The sequence below is a fragment of the Mya arenaria genome, chromosome 12 (assembly GCF_026914265.1).
Source record: "Mya arenaria isolate MELC-2E11 chromosome 12, ASM2691426v1".
Lineage (NCBI taxonomy): Eukaryota > Metazoa > Mollusca > Bivalvia > Myida > Myidae > Mya > Mya arenaria.
This window is the reverse complement of record NC_069133.1, coordinates 40,073,182-40,097,184: the sequence shown is the minus strand read 5'-3', so window position 1 is coordinate 40,097,184 and position 24,003 is coordinate 40,073,182. Positions and strand designations below refer to the sequence as shown.

The 24,003-nt window shown below is 34.9% G+C and overlaps 3 protein-coding genes across 3 annotated transcripts; 1 reads left to right on the top strand and 2 right to left on the bottom strand.

The window, feature by feature from the left end:
• Nucleotides 1–5,455: 5,455 nt before the first annotated feature.
• Nucleotides 5,456–5,949, top strand: LOC128210686 (transmembrane protein 127-like). Its single transcript, XM_052915038.1, has 2 exons — nucleotides 5,456–5,462; nucleotides 5,624–5,949. The coding sequence occupies exons 1-2, from the start codon at nucleotides 5,456–5,458 to the stop codon at nucleotides 5,947–5,949; spliced, it is 333 nt and encodes a 110-aa protein (XP_052770998.1).
• Nucleotides 5,950–10,858: 4,909 nt separating this feature from the next.
• Nucleotides 10,859–15,057, bottom strand: LOC128210685 (uncharacterized). The gene is made up of 7 exons (XM_052915036.1): nucleotides 14,907–15,057; nucleotides 14,400–14,696; nucleotides 13,910–14,164; nucleotides 13,292–13,624; nucleotides 12,774–13,025; nucleotides 12,252–12,488; nucleotides 10,859–12,133 (listed from the first exon to the last, which is right to left on the bottom strand). The coding sequence occupies exons 1-7, from the start codon at nucleotides 15,055–15,057 to the stop codon at nucleotides 12,030–12,032; spliced, it is 1,629 nt and encodes a 542-aa protein (XP_052770996.1). The 3' UTR covers nucleotides 10,859–12,029.
• A 243-nt stretch (nucleotides 15,058–15,300) lies between these two features.
• Nucleotides 15,301–17,542, bottom strand: LOC128210684 (uncharacterized). Its single transcript, XM_052915035.1, has 4 exons — nucleotides 17,488–17,542; nucleotides 17,059–17,145; nucleotides 16,058–16,285; nucleotides 15,301–15,593 (listed from the first exon to the last, which is right to left on the bottom strand). The coding sequence occupies exons 1-4, from the start codon at nucleotides 17,540–17,542 to the stop codon at nucleotides 15,301–15,303; spliced, it is 663 nt and encodes a 220-aa protein (XP_052770995.1).
• Nucleotides 17,543–24,003: the final 6,461 nt, after the last annotated feature.

Genomic DNA, 24,003 nt, shown 5'->3' with positions numbered 1-24,003 from the left:
TAGTTATTTGAAGACACAGTCGACGCCGGAGGCAACGACGCCAAAATACGTCTCTGCCGCCCTTTTAAGCGAAACATAAATTGCGTCGAAAAGTTTAAACCTTGCAAAAAAAGCGAACACCGAAACATAATGTTTTATAAAGAAGTTAAGATTACAAAGTCCTTAAATATTGTATATGTGTTTTATTAACAGTATTAGGCTTTACACTGCTTTACAGTTTTACACAACTGTTTTCCCTTCCGTGAATTATTTACTTGTTAAATTTAGTATTTATTTCTTTTAATTTGTTATGCATTTGGTAATACTTAAATACGACGATTTGATCATTCAATGTTCAAGTCACACAAAACAACGATTTCAAATATAGGTTACCTCCACGAATATTTACTGTTCCTGAATTATATACTAGCCTTATAATTTTAGCACCTTTTAAAGTAAAACAAAAACAAGAAGGGGTTACGCAATTACTCTTTGAGTTTGCCTCATCCAAAAGCGGCTTTCCGCACTTCTTCATCAACGCCTATGAAACCATTCCTAATAATGTAAATCCACATTTGGAAAATAATACAAACTGAAACATGTGAGCATTGCAATGGTGATGTGTGGAGTAATTACAAATATTTTTTTGAGTTGTTTTGTGAAATATATGCAAATTCAACATATTAACCTCTTTTGAAATCAAAATCAAAATTGAGCTGTTAACAATGCACTCAGCATCCTAAGCAACGATCACGTCGATACTACAAGTTGTTGCGAAATCTTTTTGTTTTATTGAAAACCGATGATAATAATCAACATTCGATATCTATTAACTTAAAAAAGCTGCAATTATTTATGATTAAGTTCATCAGCGCCTTTTCGTTTCTCTTTAACACCATCATCAAATATCCACCATTTATTTATCAATTAACTGAGTGGTTTCACACACGTTTTGTTAATTGTTTTACCAGATTTAGTATTTCTTGTACATATATGACTAAATAAAAGGTAAGAAACACAGCCTCGATAAACGGAGCATGGAGTCTGTGCCTATTTACTAAATTTTAAATTGGCAACAAATGTTCTTATGGTATGATTCATTACTCATCCTTGATAAACTAAGGTCATGAACTGCAACCAAATGAGCTTGATCGACATGAGCTAAAACGTAAGCAAAGATTCCTACCGTTAAAATATAATAAATCTGACTAAGGCTGAACTATCAAGAAACACAAACAATAAGGCAAATTCTAGCCCAATACGGTGTGCCTCTCTTTCAATCTTCCGATATTCGAACTTCAAACCCAATCATTAAAAGAGGGTTAGTTTAAACATATTTATTATGCAGAAAAACAACAATACAGCATTTGTTACAAATGAAATGCAAAAGAAGATAATGATAAGCTATGTTGAGATAGGAGAAGGAAAAAAGGAAGGCAGAGTAAAAGTCATATGATGTATTTAAACTGGAGTCGATTAATCAAATCTTTTTGTTAAGTGAATATATTGGTGTACTGCATCAAACAGTTTGAAATTCTGTTCTTCAGTCAGAGTGTCAGCACCATACAATAGTGAACGAAGAGTTACTTCAGTCAGTGCTTCCACTGAGTCGATCAGAGAAAGTCTATGATCGGAGTAGAGTGGACATAAAAGAAGAAAATGATATGTTGTTTCTTGGCGTCCGCAAATACAGAGTGGAGAAGATACGATATTTTTCGAATAAAGGTGATGGTTTAATGAGCTGCATTCCGTTCGTAAGCGAGTATGTAGGACTTGAAGCTTACGCTTCCCATAATAGAATAACTTGCTAGATTTAGAAGTAACTGACTTGAGATACTCTTTGAAACCAGACACGGTATCTAAAGAAGATGCCTCAGCTGGAAGACTATTCCAGGAAGAGATGGCTGAAGGAAGGAAAGAGTTCATATACAATGATGTGCGAGTTCTAGGAATGGAGATTTTAGATGAATTTCTGAGAGATCTTGTTGATACTTGCCATACTGTTGGGGGGACCAAGTTTGAAAGATAATCAGGAGTGAACCCATTTTTCATTTTAAAGAAAAAGAAGAAGTTTGTGCTTTTCGCGCCTAGTTTGTAAACTTTCCAAGCCAGTTTCAACTTCGAGAAGACGTAAGGAAACCAAACGTGTACAACCAGTTACATTTCTGGCACACTCGGTCTGGATTTTATCTAATTCATTATTTTCATGTTGGGTGAAATTACTCCAAATAACGTCTGCATATTCAAGGATTGGTCTGACAAAAGATAAATAAATAACTTCTAAAGATCGCCTGTCTAATTAAAATCTTAGCCGTTTCATCACGTTGATCCGAGCCCAAGCTTTATCTTTAATATAATCAATATGAACATGCCAACTACAATCTTCACATATATGTATTCCGAGATGTTTATGGGATTCAACAGAGGGTATCACTGTATCAAACATTTGCAAAGGAGGATGAAGGGGCTTTAATCTTTTTTTGGTTAGCACCATAGATTCGGATTTAGATGGATTAAATTTCACAAGCCACTTGTCAGCCCAATGAGACAACTTGTTGATATCGGACTGTAGTTGCTCAGCTGCAACTTGGGGTGTTTCGACTATGACAAATAGACTAGTATCATCAGCAAATAAATTGATGTTAGAATTGACATCATTTACAATATCATTAATGTATATAAGAAACAAAAGGGGGCCTAAAATAGAGCCTTGGGGTACACCAGCCTTAATCTCAGAAAATGATGAAGAGGCTCCTGGAATAACCACTCTTTGTCGACGATATTCCAATGTATATGAAATTCAAGAAAGAAGTGAACCACATATGCCTGCATGTTCGAGTTTGTACAAAAGGCCACGGTGCCAAACCTTGTCAAAGGCTTTACTTATATCAAAGAAAACAACTCTTATTTCAAGACCTTCGTCAAGGGCATGGCAGAACTTATTATAGATATATTTTAGTTGATTAACGGTAGAGTCACCCGGCATGAAACCGGATTGAAAACATGTAAAGAAGTGAGTATCACGGAGAAAGTTAAAGACATGTTTAAATATAATCCGTTCAAAGACCTTTTCCATAGTATTTAGGAGTGATATTGTACGATAATTTGATGGGTTTGAAGGATCACCCTTTTTGAAAATTGCACAAACATTTGAACACTTCCAACTTGACGGCATAATAGAAGTATTTAATGAATCATTAAACAGATCACACAAAGGCTGACTGAGTTGAGCAGAGGCTTCGAGAAGAATGCGATTGCTTACTCCGTCAGGACCAGATGCTTTACCCACAACCAGGCAACTTATCGCATCTTTTACTTCAGATGGCGTAATGTGAATGTTATTAAGAATATCATGAGTAGGATTTGAATCAAGCAGAGGCAAAGTTTGACTAGAGTCGTCGATGTATGTTTGACGAGCAAAAAATCGTTCAGAATATCAGCCTTATCTTGTTCGTCTGTCTTTAGTTCACCATCAGCTGGGTTAAGGAGTGGAGGAATAGCTTTGGATGTATCCGGACTAATGAAGGATTTAAGAGTTTTCCACCAATCTTTCGAACGAATTTCGCTGGATTTGAGTTTGGAAGCAAGATTATCAAAATACAAGGATTTGGACCGACGAATCAGAGCAACTTCATTTCTAAGACCACGGAACTTTAACCAGTGTACTGGATTATTACTGGAGCTAGCCTTTCTGAATGCCCTTTTGCGTTTTCGAATTTTTAATTTAATATCAGCATTCATCCATGGGGGATCTTTATGATTAACATTAACAACCTTGCTTGGAATACAACAGCTAGCAATATCAGTGATGGTTTTTGTAAGATTTGAAGTAAAGTCATTAACGTTATTACACTTCACAGCTGACCAATCAACATCCGATAGTTTCTGTCGTAATGATTCATAATCACCATTGTCGTATTTCCATATAAGACGTCGAATTATTTTTTTAACTTGTTTATGATATCTGAATATTCCAAATATAGGACAATGAAAACGAATGTTATGGTCGATTAATGGATCACTGACACCACTATGAACTAGAGAGTTTTGGTTGGAAGGTTAAACAATTAACGAACCTATGCGGTTGTAGTTTATAGAAAAGTGACATTTAAGCGTTAATTTATCTATAAAATCTACAATGAATGCACAACCGATAAATATAAACACGTAATAATCAATTATAAAACTTTCCAGTATTAATAAAACAATTGCTTCCGCAATTGATGCAATTCATCTTACACCAGGCGGAAAATTTAGAACAACAGGTATTTTATTTTGTAAACTTATCAATATATTATCAAAAAGAAACAGGTATAGGGGTTAGATTATTTGATACTGCGCAAAAACGAAGTCGGTGAGGTACCCTTTTCTTGATATCATGTGATTTGTAATAAAACATTGAATACATGTATTTAAAAAAATCAAAAATTAAACGAGCAGTTTTTTCAAGAATTAAAGAAATGCGCACTTTTTTCAGCGAAACACGACGCCGTTTTCCCCGCGAAAAATGACGTTATAGACAAATTTAGAAACAATGACGTTCAACAAAAGAAAGAAAATTAGATGAGCGTGAACGTTTTCACAAGACGTACTTGACGTTGAAATTTCATAGCTGTAAAAGAAGAATTGATGAAAATATCGGTTATTGTAGCTGGAACGCAAAAATATGACAGACGTCTCAAAATTGACGTCAGTGGTATATTTTGAAAACTCGTAGATTCAAAACTGTTCCGAATATTAAAAAAGTAAAAACAGTCCCTAACTGGGCATATGCTCTTCTATTCGTATACCAATTTTCAGACAGTAACTCGAAAAAAAATTCATAGTCGCGTTCCACCTTAAACCATTTAAGGTAGTGAATATGTTTATACACAATTAATTCATTTTTTATTTAAAGGTATGAGTCTATTTGGGCATGTGATTGTATTGTCATTTTTCCCTTTTTCCCTTAACTGTTCCGGCGTGGCTTTTGTCTCAAGTAAAGCAGAATATTTTTTATACTCGTGAGTGTATTTATTCTGCAATATGGTATCAAAGAGTAAAATAGTTAAAGTTTTAGATGCATAACCAGGATTTAAAGGTGCCAACACATGAACGAGCCCTATAATCAATAAAAAAATTAGGTAACAGGCTTGTTAGAGTTAAGTTTATCGGTCAATCTTAGTTATGTGATTGTCAGCAGTCTTGTTTAATATACATGTACGGTATCAGTAAGATCCAACAGTTTTTCATCAATAATCATGTTTATGTAGTAGCCATGGCCCAAATGTACTCCTCTATGCCACACTTAAATAGAACTGTGTTAGCCCTGGTCAGTGGAAGTCATTGTTTGACTTGAGTAAGCTAGCAAATAGGCTAGCTTTTTGCTACCTAGCAAGAGATAAAACAATTGTACAGTCAAACCCCGTTGGATCGAATTTGCTCAGCTCAAATTCCCTGTTGGCTCAAACTTAATGTAAAGGACTGTTTTCTTTATATGGAAGGTAAACATTCCCATTTGACTTGCATTTTCCAAGGCTTGAGGTATTTTTGCTGGTCCCTGTGAGTTTTACCCAACAGGGATCGACTGTATGTTCGTGTATGCAAAGAATTTAGGAGCACATCATGTATCAAGATTACTGATCTACATCTTCTGTATTTTCAGTGATACAGAGTGTGGTGATCAACTTATTCTGCTATTGGCTCGCTACAGAAGTGGAAATTCTACAGACAGAGACTAAGCCACACCCAGGCAGTAAAGTTTTGGTTGACTTTGCCATCAGTTTCTATGTTATAACAGCTGCAGGTGGTCTCAGTGTGTTAGCCACAGCATTCAACTGTCTTTGTCGTTATCCCTTATACGAGGACAGTCAAGGAGAATCACTCTTGGATGAATATGAGGGCCTGGAGGCCCTACTTCCCCCACCCCCAGCCCCTGACAGGAGTCTGTCCCCGAACTCTCTTCCAGCCCCTCCCGCATACTCCCCATGATAATTATAGACTCCTGCTCCTGATAAACAGACTAATAGCAGCCCAGTGCATGGCTTTCCTGATTTCACTTTTTCTTATAATGTAACCCATCTCTCCCTTAAAATCAACCTTGTCACTGTGTTGACAGATCATGGTGCTTGAATGGTTCAATGTCAACAATTGTCCTGGGAGTGCTGCGGTTTATCATAGGTCCCATTAATAATACATTTTGGATATTTAGTGTTTCAAATAGTATTGATTAAAAATTCAGAATTTTGGCATTATTTTCTCTCTGTCTCCTGTGATATTTGTGCTGCTATCGTCAAGTTTATTTTTGGTTTTAAGTTATGTTAATGTATATTCCAATGACAAATCTCTCCCAAGGATATAAATGTACATGTAGTGCTAATAACTTCCATGTACATGTATCTCATCTTTCTTTGCTTTCTTTTATTATTTGATGTATAATACAATGTAATTCGTAAATTAAAAATAACTTTAGTGTACAGTATGTTATTCAGAAGCTTATCATATTATTGATTTTTATTTTGCTTGCTTTATAGTGTTTTACCTGTTTTATTTGTTTTATTTTATTGCTATACATCCGAAACCACAAGGTGTTTTATGTACATTTGACCATTCTTGATAATTTCTATATCATAAAAATGAGTGGAAATTATGATCGTGAATAATATTCTTATTATTGTTGTGTTGCATTCATTTTGTTAACTTAGATGTTAAATGGAATTTAAGAGCAATCATGCGTTACTTCAGGCCCTCATTTCTCGAACATTCTTACTCACTATTTTGTTTTGGTTTTATTTGTGTAATTCTTCCTCCTTTAAGAGCTTTTAGATTTAAGTAATGAATTATTGTTACTGATAAGCCACTAAGCCATTTTCATTTATCAAATTCAAAATTTAAGTATATATTTTGGCTAATTGAAATAAGCTACTAAGCCTGTTAAGCTTAAGAAGTTTCGAGAAATTGGGGCCTGACCTTTATTTCTCTTAGCCCCTTTTTTCTTAAGCCCCTTATAACAAGATCAAGAAAAGCACACCTTTTGGTTTGGTATAATTTGTGTTATATCCTCATTTTAGAGGGTTCTGAGATGTTTTGAGGAAGTTATCATTTACATGTACATAATCAATATTAGTGATGTTTCAATGATCGATTATAATTAAAAATTATTTGGTTGGGCCTGAAACGTTAATTTCTGCCAATTTTCTCCATTGTGTACATGAATACATTCAGAAATGTTCAGTTGTTACAGTTAACAATATGGCTGAAAGCAACAGCACTAAATATCTTAAAACATACACATAACATAAGCATAGTTAATAAGTTTGAGATATTGTACAAGGATAAAACTACAATTAAGGTATTGTCAATAAACGATTGTACTATCGATAATCAGTAACTTGAGTGGAACCGGTTATCGATTATCAAGATGAAATATTTTTTTTTATTTTGTAAACCCAACCTAAAATTGTTTATTTGGCTAAATGAAATAAAACACTTTTAAACTTTTTACACTTAAGATTGTTTGAGAAATTGGGAACTTATACTGAATATGTTTTCATAAAATATTAGTACTCGTTTCTGTACATAATTGCTACATGTGTGTATTGTTATATTTTATTGAATGCATTATATTGAGCACAATTGTACCCGTTTTTACAATAGATAAATAAACACCATCTGACATGATTTCAGCATTTCTTTCAATATTGACAAATTTGTCCAAAAGTGCCCGTATTAGTATGAATAATCGAATGCGCAAGCTATAGATTTTGGACATAGGAGATAAAAGCACACTATTTTTGTTTTCCTAGCCTACATGTATGTATACTGTATACACATATAAGAAAAAAAATCGGCTATTTACACATCTTACACTTTAAAAAAGATAAAGGATGTAAAAACAAAAAATGATCCCATATACTTCACATTCATACAGAGGTCGGGTGTCCATCAGCACGTCATTCAAATAATTCCTAACAGGTGCACATGACCGAAAACTCAAAAGGTTTCACTCCCAAAGGTCGGCCTTCATGATGTCGAGATCGAATTGCAGCAAACTACACATGTATCTGTTAGTAAAGTGCATATAGGCTATGAAATATTAAAAAAAAGTTTGCTTCTGTCCCCTGTGGTTTTGGATAGGGGCAAAAGTACTGGAAACTGGAATTCCCAACTTCTACTCTGGCTTGCATGTAGCTCCCATACTCCATAGCGAACACAACCTTTAATATTGTGAGGCATAAAACACATCCTGTCCCATATTTCTGCAAAACTTAAGCACTCCACGAGAACACTTCAATTAACTTTAACTGCGCTACTTAAATTCTGCCCATTTTAAGTTTCATTGCATGTGGACACCTGAGAAAGACATTTTGCCATATCAGATTTTTGACATCCACTTCTACAAATAATCCAGTATATTAAACGGATTAATCTACAGATTTTAAGCAAGACTCTTTTTTTCTCAACGTAATTGGAATTGAGTTATATTATTTACTTTCACGAACAGACATGGCACATCGACTGGCAGATACTCAACAGAATACTTAAGATTTACCGAAACTCAAGTGAACATGATCAAAAAGGAATCAAAAATGCTACAAAACCAGGTTTTCAGTTTGGACCATTAGAACATTCAGCCAAATTAAAGTTCTGAATGTCGACCTTGACCTTTTCCTTGCTTGTGCCAACCCCAAATAAAATCCAAATAAGGAAGATATTTTTTCAAGGGATTGCGAATTAACAGGTTTCATCACTATATCATATGTCGTTCATTTCTCCGAGTTTTGCGCAAAAAGTATATTTACGATTTTAGTAACGGTGACCTTGACACCATCGTTATGATTCACTTATAAAACCCTAAGGTACTCATTCGCATGAGCTTTCTACATACAGGTTTCACCATTTTACACCATTCACAACTCTAGTAATTGAGCGAAAAGCACTGTTTATCTATGTCCAGGAAAAGTGACGTTGACCTTGACACAAACTAAGCTAAATTCAATCCCATGCTCAGACTTGACATACGCTTGCTATACACCAATATTTAATACTATGTATCAACTAGCTAACTAGCTATTGACCGGATATATTTTTCTGTTTTTAATAACAGTGACCTTGATCTTACCGACCTTTTAATTCAATCCGATGGTGTGTCTCAGCATTCGTTTGCTATACACAAAGTATATTGTTATGCCACATTTCTTAATTAGGTAAACGAGTAAAACCCATTTACTTGTATTAAGAATGACTATGACCTTGACCCAAACACCAAGAATACCATTCCAAAGTAAGTCTTCACATTTGTTAATTACATGCCGGGTTTCATCACTATACACGATTGTTAAATACATGTTTAATGCGGAAACCTAAGCGCGCGGAGGTACTTTTAACTCTATAACTATATTCGAATACACTTAGTAGAGGACCACTCGACATTCTTATATACAAAATTTCCTAGCTCTAGTAATTGCGGTTCATGGGACGATTTTAAAAGCATTTCCCATATACATGTAAGTCTACATAAAACAAATAGCCCCCCCCCCCCCTCGGGTGGGGCATGTTTTTACTACCTGTGACCGTTTGAACAAACGTTGCGGATTACCAATATCGAATATCGTAGCTTTAGTCATTAAAGTTCACGAAAGGAAGGTTTTAATTTAAAAAGTTGACCAGTTTATACCCAAAAGTAGTTCGAAACTCTGTTAACGTTCGTAATACTTCATGTAAAACCCTGTTATAGTTGAATTCCTTTTTGCCATCTACAAAACACATATGGAATGGACTACCGGAAACAGTTCTTTATTCTCCATTCTTGTCATCCTTCAAGTACATGTATAATATTTACACTTAGTATCACGGTGAACGCAAATTGAGTGTCTCCGGGTGCACTGTAGTAATCTTAATGAACTCTTATGATATTGTCAATAGCCTCAACTGCCATTGTGGAAAAATTCGTCTTTACATGTTACTTTATCATGATCAAAGACAACACCTTTTCGACCAGATATCAGTTTTTATTAGGCTTTTGCCTTGTAACGAACTTCTTTCAACTTCATATTTTTTTTTCTGCATTACGAATTCACCTATTCTTATGACTCTCATCATTTCAGCACAAAACATAAATAGAACAACAGTGGCGGATGTGCGTGCGTGTGTGTGTGTGTACGTGCGTGCGTGCGTGCGCGCGCGCGCGGGCGCGTGCGTGCGTGCGTGCGTGTGCGTGTGTGTGTGCGTGTGTGTGTGTGCGTGCGTGTGTGTGTGTGTACGTGCATGTGTGTGTGTGTGCGTGCGTGCGTGCGTGCGTGTGCGTGTGTGCGTGTGTGTGTGTACGTGCATGTGTGTGTGTGTGCGTGTGCGTGCGTGCGTGCGTGCGTGCGTGCGTGCGTGCGTGCGTGCGTGCGTGCGTGCGTGCGTGCGTGCGTGCGTGTGCGTGTGCGTGTGTGTGTGGCGGGAGGAGAGGGGGGGTGCGGGGGGTAACACACAACCTTCTAACCCTATCAAAACTTTTATTTCACTGAGCTATTAAAATGGCAAGTATAAAATCTTTCATGCATTTCAACCGTTTCATTTAAGAATACTTTTATACATCTTTGATAGAGGACATACTTATAAAAAGATGAACATGTATATATAAACATCAGCGTTTTAATTATTAGGATATAAATTTAAAGTTTAGATAAACAAAATTTGCCGGCCAGCGGGGGGGGGGGGGCACAGAACGGTGTGCCTCTTGGTTCTTACAGTTCTGTAGAAGGTTCAAAATTACCTTACTGATACCTTAAATATAATGTATAATGGTCAGCTAGAGGTAAAGCTTAACAATTGAATGATGCCGTTACAAACATAGCACGTACAGCATTGCAGGATGAAGGAACAATAAACAGTTTATATAAGAACGTTTGTTTAGATGTTTTAATGGTAATTAATATGTATTATTTCAAATTATAAAACAATCAGCATTGTATGAATAAATATAACTTTTTTACTGCTACTGCTACCGTCATTATTTTCCAGATGACATTATAATGACCTAATAATTTGAATATTTAAACTGTTTTCGTTGAGATTTCGCAGCCCTTATATATATTGAAACAGTACAGAATAAAAAACAAAGCAATTGTGAAAAGTACTAGTATTGTCTTCTTATAATTCATTTATGTGACAACTTTTACTGGTCAAAACTTTGGATTCAGTATAAGGCCAATCATTTGGTTTAATTTCAAATATCGGAAAAAAAATAAATATTTTGTATTTGGTAATAAGTTTAGCACGACTAAGTGATACGAAGTAAAGATCATGTAATTGTCAATGATATCAAACATAATGTGAATAGTCAATATACGTAACGTCGTCTTTAAAGATAAAAACTGATTAGCACAGATTTAACAGGAGTGACAAACTGATCATTGACAGTTGTACAAGCCGTACTATGACTTTATTGTTTAGACCCTGTAGGTTGCCATCGACGATGTTTCCATACCGTAGAGGGCAATTTTTCTTCGAAAGATTTGAATAAGGGCACTAATTTGGACAAGGTCTTCAGCTCGTAAGCTACTGTGAATTTCAGTGTCTGATGAGTGCACGTTTTCAAACGTGTTAAATCCGATCGAGAATCTACAGCATTCACGATAGACCACTTTTTCTAGTGAGTATACTTTTAATACAGGTAAAGGCGGGTGATATGCATTGTTCATTTATTCATCAGATCATAACACAGGTTAAAACAGTATTCATTTTCATGAGACATACATGTTTACGAGCGCCAATATTCATTTACACCTTCCACATGTTCTAACTGTGATAATGATAAAAGTAATAAAAAGTTTAAGTAATAAACTCCCCCCCCCCACACACACACACAACACACACTCTCTCGTATGGCTCTTCCATAACAGGCGTATTTTGCTCAGATATATTGGCCATATACTCGTTGAAACTTTGTTCTTCTTGATTCTTCCAGTTGGTACCAATGCAATGCAATATTTGATGTCTGTCGTTCATGAACATGATAATTCAACCGATGGGTTTCTTTGGCTAAAATATATCGTTAAGGGTTAAGGAAATTGAAACCTTCTTTAAACCGAGTCCCCTTCTGCTCTTGCAATACATTGAATGTATCTTTTAACTTCAACTGTACTTCCGCCCAACGTTTGCTCCTTACGTAAAACAGAATCCACAGCTGTAAAATGCGAGGAAATGGTCATGAAAGTTAGAATGCATAGATATCATAGAAAAATGACATAAATGAAAGACACAATTAAATAAATTGAATAAACTACAAGTATTTAATTTAATACTTTTGTAATCATTGAAGTAAACCAAACAATAGCCTTGGTTTTTGAACATCTCGACTTTGCTAACGGGTCCACCATTGCTCCTCTTGTTATTTTCAAAGTACAGCTCAACCATGTCTTTGTGGACATTGTCAGATATGTTGGAAACGATGATGCAGTTTGATATTGGAACGCTGGAAACTTTGAGGTTTGAGCCTTCCAATGGCTTCACCTTGCAAACCTGTTCCAATTTTTCCAAGTCTAAACAATATGAAAATTTCGTTAACGTTTTAATTTTGCGATATTGAACATATTAGTACAAGAGTATTATAACAGATGATTTGCAGAAAATGAAATAAAACCGAGCGAATGTTATAAATATATGCAATGTCTTACTGGTAAAGCGATTGTTGAACAACGAGCAGAGATAGCCTGACCACTTATTAATCCATTCACCAATGAAAATTAATTCCCATTAATCCTGCCAAAATAAATGAAGAAGTATAAAGAACAACCTTGCTTATATATAGCTTTATAACATCATACCAATGTCCTGCTCTGTTGTTACTATAGCAGTATCATCATGGTCTGCATGATATGTAAGACTCCCCTTTACAAGAGTGTAGTTTGCTCTAGCCTCGAGAAAAAGGCCCAGTACACTCTCTGTTATTTTTTCATTCAGCCCTTTAAACAGTATCTTGTTTGTGTAGCTAAGCGGAGGGACGGGTGGAGTGTACAAGGATACTGAAAGCTCAACTCCATCCACTCTATGGTGTCGCTCTGCTACAGTCGTTGCAACTGGAAAGAAGAAATACTTCATTATACCTTTTCGGAGCTTGCAGGATGTTCACATGTATTTCTTGGAAAATTCAAGAAAGCTTAAGTTATGGAAAAGTCTTAAGTAAGTTTAATACCAGTAGCCACAAACGACATATCAAATAACGATCGGTGAACTCCCTTATTATCGAGTAACTCACTGATAAATGTTAAAAACAACTTGCTGACAAAACGTATGGTACCGGATTCTCAAAAGAGCATAATATGTAAATTATAAAAGTGTGTACCTTCTTCCGCCTTAAACCGGATGTAGACTATATCATCGTCCTCCTCATCCGTGTATCTGTTCTCGATATCCCCTCCTCCGGATCTCTTCTTGTTTTCAAAATACCAATTTACCATTTCCCTGCTGCTGATGTTGTTCATACCACGGATACGTATTGTCTTAACCGATTCTTGATTTACTTCACTGTGCTTTACGACACTGCTTTTGGAATCTGGATTACCCGTTTGCCTTCGTAAGAGTGGTACTTTTGTTGAGCGTGTCGGTTTGAATAAGGTGACTTCAATTTCTTTTCTAAGTACTTTATGATTTCCTCTGTTTACAACTCTTTGTGCAACTGTAAAAGAAAGTTGTTTTCAGCAGTTTCAAAGTGTGTATATATGTACTTCAAGAATCTATTTTTTTTTATAAAAACACTGATTTTATTTGTATTAAGGAGAATACATGTTGACTTTACAAGAATCTATATTCGTAATTGTGTATACACTTCAATTGTACAATTTAATCGGTACATGAATCGGTCATATTCCTATTCAAGATATAACTGAGCCTACTCAGTGGTAAGTAGTTATAGCTAGAAACAACTGTTCTTTGCATATCACAGTTAGAAAAGTAGGGCTACCTTTCTCCTTCTCGAATGTTATATATACACAGTTTTCCTCTGCACTGTACGTAGAATTGTCTTTATTAACACCCCCACCTCCAGATTTCTTCTTGTTATTAAAATACATTTCCAATGAGTCTAAACAGTCCTCATTTACAACGTCTGGTGGACCCTTTACTATGATTGTGTCTAAGCGTTTTGGTACATAAATTTGAACAGAAACTTTCTGCTTCTTTAAATGATGTGGGCAGTAATGCAAGACCAATTCGACATCTAAAACAGCAAATATATCGGCTGCAGCTAATGTGTAATCAACATTGAATATCAGTAAAGATCGTTGTATAAGAGTTTGTATCTTTAAAAACTAAAATCTGGACGGATATGGAAAAAAATAAAACAAAAATATCAGTTTTATTTTTAAAATTTAAAATTAATAAAATAGAAGAACTATAAAATGGTTCATTTTCTCTTAATTTTATGATTTAAATAAAGTTAAAAGAATACTTACGGCCTGGTTCAGCGAATTCGATGACAGCATTTCTTTCTTCCTCATCAAGATCAACATTCACCACTTGACAGCACTTTAATTTCCTCGCTTCAAAGTACATTTCTAATGCCCCCTCGTCAATGCTTTCAGGAATATTTTCTACAAGTATCTTCGTCTGCGTACCATTAAACTCTACATCGTTTTCAATCTTATCGTCCGACGTCTCATCCTTTTCATATACATTCACATGGAGTTTGTCAAGCTGAACCTCTACACCGCGTATCTTAAGTGGGCATTTACTGAGAACGTGGTCTACAGCTGAAATACAAGTTCGAATAGCAAACTCAACCAAAATGTTAATGAATATAATTTCAAATTTCTTAGACATGTAGGTTCAGAGTGTATTTCTATCAAAAATGTCTTAAATTTATCCATTTTTAGACCACCATAGATCTAGTGTGTAAATACAGAACGACTAAAAATTGCAGAGATTGACAATCAAAGACGCATTCTTAGCTCCAAATTTACCCGATTCATTTTCATATGTAAGTACTACGGACTGTTCTTCTTCATTATAATCTATCTTCACCAAATTTGCGCCTATTTTCAAAGAAAATTTCGATATCCTCGTAATCAAAATCCTCAGGCAACCGTGTGGCAAGAATCTTTGGCTGCCCATAATCAGCATCTGTATCCCTTAATGGCTCATGCACTTCAACATAAATCCTTTCTCCGCAAATCTTCAATGGACATTTTTCAAGAAGAGTATCTACAGCTATAAAAACAGAAGAAATGGCAAATATCTGTTTGACAAAACTGACAAAATATTTCAAAGGTTTTTCAATTAAACATGTTTCATATTTACAGCGTATTATGTTTACAGAAAAATATGTTCTTAAGAGCATTTAACCGACAAAGCACATCAAAATGGCTTACACTCCTGATTTCCAAGCGTTACAATGGCTAATGAGTCTTCCTCATTATACTCGATTTCTACCACTTCTATATCTCCAACACGTTTTTTGCTCTGAAAGACCATCTCTATTTCCTCCTGATCAACATCGTCAGGTAAATCTTTAAGAACAACCTTCGGTAATACATCATCTTCTACAGCATCTTCTTTGGTTACTTCTTGTGTTCTCGGTATGTAAGGCTCGATCATAATCGTGTTCTTCTTTAGGATGATAGATTTCTTTTCCAACACAAAACGTGAAGCTATTTATAAAACAGGATAGGTATGCTTAAGACATGTATAAAGACGGTTAAATTTTGAATTTTCGACTTATGGCTGGGCTTTTCCCTGTAGTGGTCATTGTTTTATTAAAATTGTTTTAAACACGTTCTTCAAGTCGACGGTATAAATTGAAAATTCTTTATGTTTTCCCTGCACTGCTGCGAGTCAGTTGATGTTCGATGCTGTAATGCGTTTCATTATTCTGTTGTTTTATGTTTTGTCCCCCCGAAATTCATGGTATATCAACAACGTTGTCTTTGTCGTGTTGCAAAACAGGAATATCGGCTCTAACTTAAATACAGTTTAAACAAACATTAGTTCAGATACAAATGCGGCTGTTTTACTTAGTACTGTCAAGCGAAAGTCCGTTGAAGGCAGTTACATTAAAAAAATATTAAATAATATAAATCAAATGACACTTCAAGAATACAAAATGTACTCATACCTTCTTCGTCCTCAAACTCAACAACAGCGGTTTTTTCCTGCCTATTAATTTCAACTTTGAGGACTGTAACCTCAGAAAAATTATTTTTATTCTCGAAGAACATTTCGATATAGTCTTCACGGACATTGCCAGGAATGCCTCTTAGAAGAACGGCTGTACATCTTTTTTCCGCATGAAAAGGTGGTTGAGATGCTTCAAACTGTTTTCTAGCTGTTATGTCTTCATCACCTGAAGAACATAAGCTCAAACTAAAACATGGTCAATTTATCAAGGACCTTTATCACCTAATACAGGCAAAATATGAACTGAAGTCAGTTGATAGTCTCAGCTTCAGTACTTTAACTACTTTAGTATTCAGTCAAGGCTGTAACTTTTGATTACCTGTTTAACTTGAAAAGTCAGATTTGATTTTTGTTTAAATACCTAGATAAAACAAGAGCTATCACTGAATATTATTTATACCCCCGAACGCCACCATAGGAAATGGCAGTGAAACATTTAGAATCCCTCAGTAAATTAACAATGTTGTGAAAACCTTTATGAAACTTGTACACTGCACTTCCTTTCTTTGTATGAAGTTTAAATAAATTATATCCAGTAGTTTTCAAGATTGTTTCGGACCATAAAAAATATCAATGGGCAATAACTCTGTAATTAGCTTAACTATATTTTATGTGCACTGTGTGCTTTACCATTGTATGAAGTTTAATTAAATTCCAATAATTTCTTTTTAAACTATGCTTCTGACAAGGATAATTGAAACGGACCGACCGACCGACCGACCGACCAACTAACTGACTGACCGACCGACCAAATGGGGATTCCGATGTACCCCCCTTCAAAATTTGTTTGTCGGTAGTATGAAAACATAATTTAATCAAATAAATACCAATACAGTATACCCCTTATTGCAGTACATTCAGCACATTGGTTTAACGGCTGCGTGGTGGTCATTTAGAATACATAACAATGATTAGATAAATGAACTACATTTATCCTACCTGACTGAAAATCCACCTCATGCCCTGGCTGTATTTTCCCCTGGCATTTTTGTGTTTCATGGTCAGCCTTGCTGTCTTGTTCAAAACCTGAGGAAGAATAAATTACTTAATAAATGAACATGTAATCAACTATTTAATAATTAAAATTACGAAACAAATGAACTCAACCACCTGTTTGATTTGCACATTCTAGTACTTCTGCCAAAAATGTTAATTTTGATTTCCCGTTAAATTTAAACAGTCAGATTTAAAAACAAAAACAATTAAAGACCAGAATAAAAGAAAAGTATTGTATCAAGTAAATACTGGTACATTATACCCTTACCCGCAATACGTTCAGTACTTTGATTTAAAGCCTGTTTAGTGGTCAGTTAGACTTTACGTTTCAGAACTCCTAGTTGGATACATGAAATACATCTTAAGTCTTACCTGGCTTAAAATTCCTGTCATGTTCTGCTGGTATTTCCTCATGCATATTTTGCATGTTTATTGCCTGGTCAGCTATAGCCTTACTGTCTTGTTTAAAAAAGTGAGGCAGAAATCATGACTAAAATGTAAATAATTATTAAATATCATTTCAAACAATAAACTTCACTGTACACGATATGCATTAACAGAGGTATATTATGAGTTTAGTTGAAAAGCAAAAAAGTTTACTAAACCTAATACACCGGACAAAAATCACTTAGAATCAATTAAGACGACCTCTGGTTTTAACGAACTCCGAACAATTGCCATTACAAGTGCGGAAACTTGCAAGCACACTCAGATACAATGACGGAAGTTTTTGGATACTTACATTGATAAACAGATCTAGTACACATATTTTCGTTATGATAGTTTCATTGGTTAATAATAATGATATCAACATTCGTTTAATCTATCAATAAACATTGTTGGTCCAAATCAACCAAACCAAATATACACTGGCTGCAGACAAACAATTTAACCAATGATTCCCATGACAACAGCCAGCGAATCCTCTTTATTATAGTCAATAACAACAACTTCAATATTCGCAACACTTTTCGTGCTACATAACAACATCTTTATATCAGCTTGGTCTACATCACTGGGCAACTCATTGTCAGTTCCGTATCGTCCTCAGTGTTATATCTTGTGTTTGTTGCTCGGGGTGAGAAGATTCTATATGAATATGAATATTTATAAGTTTGTCCACTTTATTAAAGGTATAAAAGTAAATTTTGAATGAATGGTTGAAATGCATCAACGATTTTATGCGTGCCATTTCAATACCTCAGTGACGACTATGCCCCCCGCCGAAACAGTTATGAATTCCTTAACAATATTGTTATTAAACTGTAAAATTACAGTGAATCTGTTCCTGTTCAATTAGTTAACTCATTATTACAGAAGTAATTGAGGTAATTCATGATTGCAATCACAGACTCATGCTAACTGTGAGTGATTCAAAATACCCAGTCATTGGATCACACTGTATTCTGTCGACTGGTCGATACAGACCGTTACCATGCTACGTTCTCTAAGTGTCGGTAAATGGCCAGACTTTTAATCATATTTTTATTCGTTTAAAACATACTATAAGTTATAGACCACTAATTAAATTTTCTATATATTATATTGTGAATATGACTAATGTCTTGTATTTCACGATCCAATACACCATTTTTAAATGCTACACTTCAAACTGCATTTGAATTAAGGTAACGACGTAACCTTTAAGAGAAAAAAATGGTTGATTGTTGCAACTATGCATTCAACAATGTGTTTCTCAACATGTTTACAAATTGAAGAATGTTGACCTCGATTCATGCCGACTTATTCTTTGCAACTGCGACATAATTCTTAAAGTGACACTCTTATTCAAAATCAATGCATACACATGTTTAATAAACATAAATGTTGAGTGATTAACCTTTAACTTCTCACAAAATAATGCGTTTATGGAAAATATTAATTACTGATAACAAGATTGTAACCGTGAATGAAACTGTGGAAAGCATAAAAATATTAAATGATTGGTGAATGCTGAAAGGTTTACTGTAATTTACTATCGTCTTATAAGGTAGAACTATCGTGTTTTCTGCAAATTTCTATCAAATTAATCCATTCATCCCTTTTGGCATTTTTAAAACGATTGTATAAATTATGGTTAATCTTTTTTGGGAGTAAGAGTGCATCTTTTATGAACGTTTTTTTTATTTCTTAATTATTTACTCAAATATAACAATCTCTGAAAACTGCCTTCTAAGTGCGTAAACTTAGCCTGATAGTGGGACAACTTCCGGCTGGAGCAAACATTTTCTGGCCGGATATATTTACACCCAGCCGTGATTGTTTCGCTGCCTAACGAGTTTAACTGGTTCTGAGTACAATACACCTACGTACCACACATTTAAAGGCCACTACTGTAGAAAACTCATTTACTCACTACAGTGAAGTAGAAAAGCTCTTAGATTCGTTTAAAACACCCGCAGAATTGGCCCCAAATAGAAACAAACCCAGTTTTTCAGCTGGGTCGGATACTCGATATAATGAAGTAGGCGGAATACATAACCTGATGAAATCATATTAACTTTAACGCTTATACTTATGAGTTTTGAGGTATATAGACACTGAACATCTAAGCAATACATTGAATAGTTTGCAAGTTTGCGATTCATAACATGTCGACCCTTATAATTCCATATTCTTTCAATTAAAATTATATATAGTTAAAACCCAACTTAACTTTTACACATGAATATCTTAATGGTTATGCCTTAATCGAGAGCAATTTTTATAATCAATTGATATCAAAGATCTTATAAATAGTCTTTCTATCCATACGCAAACACATTGAACAACTTGAGAATAAATTTCCTTTCCAGATTTAAATACTGTTATGATGAATTTCCTGACATTGTTACATTTCACAGACATATTAAGTATCTCTTATTGGTTGTAGTATCTCTTAGTAGTTCTTAGAAGCTCTAAGTAGCTCTCAGTGGCTTAATAGAGGACCGTTTGTAGCTTTTCAATTGATACCATTGTTTTTACAGCCGTGTTTCATTAGTTAGTTTATTGTCTATAAAGCATTTACTAGAAAAGTTTGTGATAAGGTTTCTGTGAAATTAAAGTACTCAGAAAAACTTGTGCAAGAAATCAGATCAAACTTTGTCGTTTCGTCTGATATAAATAACTGTTCGTTAATCCATTGAGCAATTGGAGCACTGCAGAAACATCGCAACTAAAGTAACTGTGCGTTGCAGCCAGTAGTTAAACTTACCACACATGAAAATTTATTAATTGTACCTACAACTGATCTACAACTGATCTTATAAAATACTCAAAATGGTTAACAATATGCAAATGTGCTAACTGCCTACTTTGGTAAATTGTGAGATCCACCCTTTATAGGGATGATTTGTACTAGCAATATTAATTCCCTATTCAATTGCACACATCAAAATCGCTGCGAATGTTTTCGAAACACGACTAAAAAAGCAGATGCAGTTCACCATGATACCAAGTTTGAGGTACTTGGATACAAGCGTTCTTAATTGAATAATTTCGGACTTTCAGCTCACGGTCACCACGACCTTGACTCTTGACCAACTGACGTCAAAAAATTTAGGGTGCTGGTCATGTTTAAGGGACCTCTACCAATTTCGAGGTCTCTAGGTCTCTACGTTTAAGCGTTAAAATTATTGATAGGAAACCGCGTATTTTCAGCTTACGGTCACAACGACGTTGACCTTTTACCCACTGACCTAAAGCAATAGGGTTCATCTGCTGGTTATATCCAACTTGTCTACAAAGTTTGAGGTCATTGGGCCATAGTGTTCTTCAATTATCGATCGAAAACCGATTATTAGCTAAAGGTATTCTTAAGATCACCACGACGTTGACCTTTGACCAACTGACCTCAAAAGCAAATGGCTTAATCTGCTGGTCATAATTAACCCGCATACAAACCTTCCTTCTTTAGATATTGATCGAAAACCGTGGGGATGGACGGACAGACGATCGGATAACCAAATACCACCGTTTTGACCATAAAATTCCCAGGTGCTGTAATACTTACAATTATAAACTTTAAGTTTTACGTTTATAGTTAAGTTTGAGTTAAGTGTGACACAAGCTTTTGGTGAATAAAGGAAAATTCTATACTCTTCCAGTTTGTAAGGGGTATGATATAAAAAAAACTGAGCTAATATTCATAAAACATCTTAATTTGACTTAAGTCGATTGCCTAAAATGTTCATGGTCAAAACTACAAGATTTTTTAACATAAAATTATGTGTATTACTTAAAAAAATAATAGGGATGCAAACGAATGTTCGAATATTCGTACGAACGTTTGGTATTCGAATGTCAAAATCGGTATTCGAATATTCGATGTTTTTGTTGAATAATCAATTAATAAACTTTTTGCCTACAACTGTTTTCTTCGTCTGTTTTGTTTTTACAACGAATGGCCGGCCCCTAATGCCAGAGGTGTGAACTTGATGACACTATACACCTGTCATATCGGATACATCGTCGAGAACTATAAACAGTCCCCGTAATTTTGTATTTACTGGCTGATAGACAAGTGACATTAAACACATTCCAATTCTTTTGGGTACATTTAAATGACCATGCTAATTAATGGTTTAAGAGATCGGGCTTTAAAATTCTTCTATTAAATTTGTCCTGCAAATCTTTGAATTCATGGACTTTTCTGCATATTTATCACATTTATGACTATATTAAAGGTTGTGTATGCCTCAAATGAGTGTTTACAGGCCTTTTTCAAACTTTAACAGTAGTGGCAGATAGTTTTATTTGTGTAAAACATTGCCTTTATGTCTTGATTGCAGATCATGATGTGCCAATAAGCTCCAGTTAGCTGCGGCCTTTTCCCCAGGCGGTAGTCCTGCAATCTGAATCCAGGAGATGCAGCTCTGAATCCAATATTTCAGAAGAATGAAGATGTTAGTCAACTCTGTAGTGCTTGTTTGTGTGTAAATGATTCCAATGAGTGAGATTTATAGCAAATCAGGTGTAAATAAGCATCTTATAGACAATAGTGAAGTGCTGTACTCTGAATTTAATGCCAAATCTAGCCTTCAAAACAGATTCTTAAAGTAAATTTTTTTTAAAAATGGGCATAATAATGCTATCTCTGCATTTTCTACATCATATAGCCACCTCATACATGAAAACACTAGCAGTTGTCATGAGTTTTTGGTGTGTTTTTTGCCATTTCCTTTGTTGCGCCATTTGTCCCGGAAGCCAACAATTTGGCATATAGTGTTGTTTAGACTGTCTATTAACACATTATCACTAAATTTCTTGTGTTAAACTGAACAGTTCTGTTACCTTTGTATATAAGTGGACCAGAAAAGCAAAATTTTGACAAGTTGAGGCATTTCAGTTGGGCTCTATGTCATTTTTTATATAAAACACTAAGCCGATGAAGTGGAAAAACCTTATTTTGCTTAGAAAAAATCTTAAAAGAGTAGGCAGGCCAGTTTTGTGGTGCTGTTCTATAGACACCATTATAAGCTACAAGGAAAACTTTACTTGGTCAAATTATTCCAATGCATAAGGAAATAATGGCTCTTCAAAGGTTTGCGGCTTAACATTTGAGGGAAATGGCTGTTTCTGCTTTTTATGAAAATACCACAGGTGCTAATACTTGTCTCATTCATTTAGTGTTTGATATATCATTGCCAAACTTTCAGTATGTGTTGCATATAGCCTGAAGCTGAACTATAGGAGTTTTGAAGTCTGTTTCTGAAAAAATGTTGCTTAAATAGGCTCAAGACCACAGTTATCTGCCCCCCGTTGACCAAGATCCGGATGTGAATACAGAAACAAAGAGTGCTTGTGTTCAAGTATCAATATTTTATTAAAATTGAATGAAAAAGAAGCAAAAAATGTTCTTTTTGCAGAGAACTTGACTGAATTTGACACTCTATTGCAGAAATTGATAGTTTTCAATGTAAATATTGGAAAAATCATAGCTTGTGGAAGTCTGAAAATTAGTTGTTTGTAGCCGATTGACTCCCTGGCGGAAGGGTTATGTATTTGAACTCAATTTTGACAGTCGGGTCAATGGTCAACATGGTGTTTTCTTGTGATTATATTTTGTGTCTTGAATTGTTCTAGAGATGCCATGTCCTTGTTTTTCAATTGGGGTGTGTATAAAGTCAAAAGCCAGGTTAGTGTCTATATGAAACATATAGTAAAAATAACTGTGGTCTCACGCCTGATACCAATCTGTTGTCTTCACTGATATTGGTCAAATCGCCTTGATTATAAGAAGAACATGTGCTAGTTATGTGCTTTAAACTGTTTTTCATGTTTCGATATAACGTTCTTGCCTAGAAAAGTAACTGTATTGTTTAGCGTTTAAAGATATACTTCTTGTATTGTTGTACAATACATCAGTCAAAATCGACGTTTGGCCAGGGTGAAGTTTTCTATACATATATTTCGTAAACATCAATCCCAGAACGAGGCTGCAAGTCCCACGTTGGCGCATATCGTCATTTAACCGGGAAAATACGAAATTCCCCGATCTTATTTTGCATTGTTTACAAATATGGACGCAGAGGAATTGATACAATTTGATTTTTTGTCTAAAATACATCGCTTTTTCTTGGGATATATTCTGAAAATAGTGAAATTCAGAGGCTAATTTGTGGAACAATAAGTGTCCGTCGCGTGAACCGGATACGACAAAGAAGGGTTACAGGGCCCCTGCTATTACGTTAGCGTATAATAGTTTACTACAATTTTCAAAGGTTCATTTCGGTATTCGAATATTCGATCGAAAGAATTACCGAATATTCGAATAACAATTTTGCCATTCGTTTGCATCCCTAAAAAATAAAGATGCACTCTTACTCCAAAAAAAGATTTATTTTAATTAACCTAAAAGAATAAATAAATATAAATACAACATTATATCAATCATTACACGAATATGTA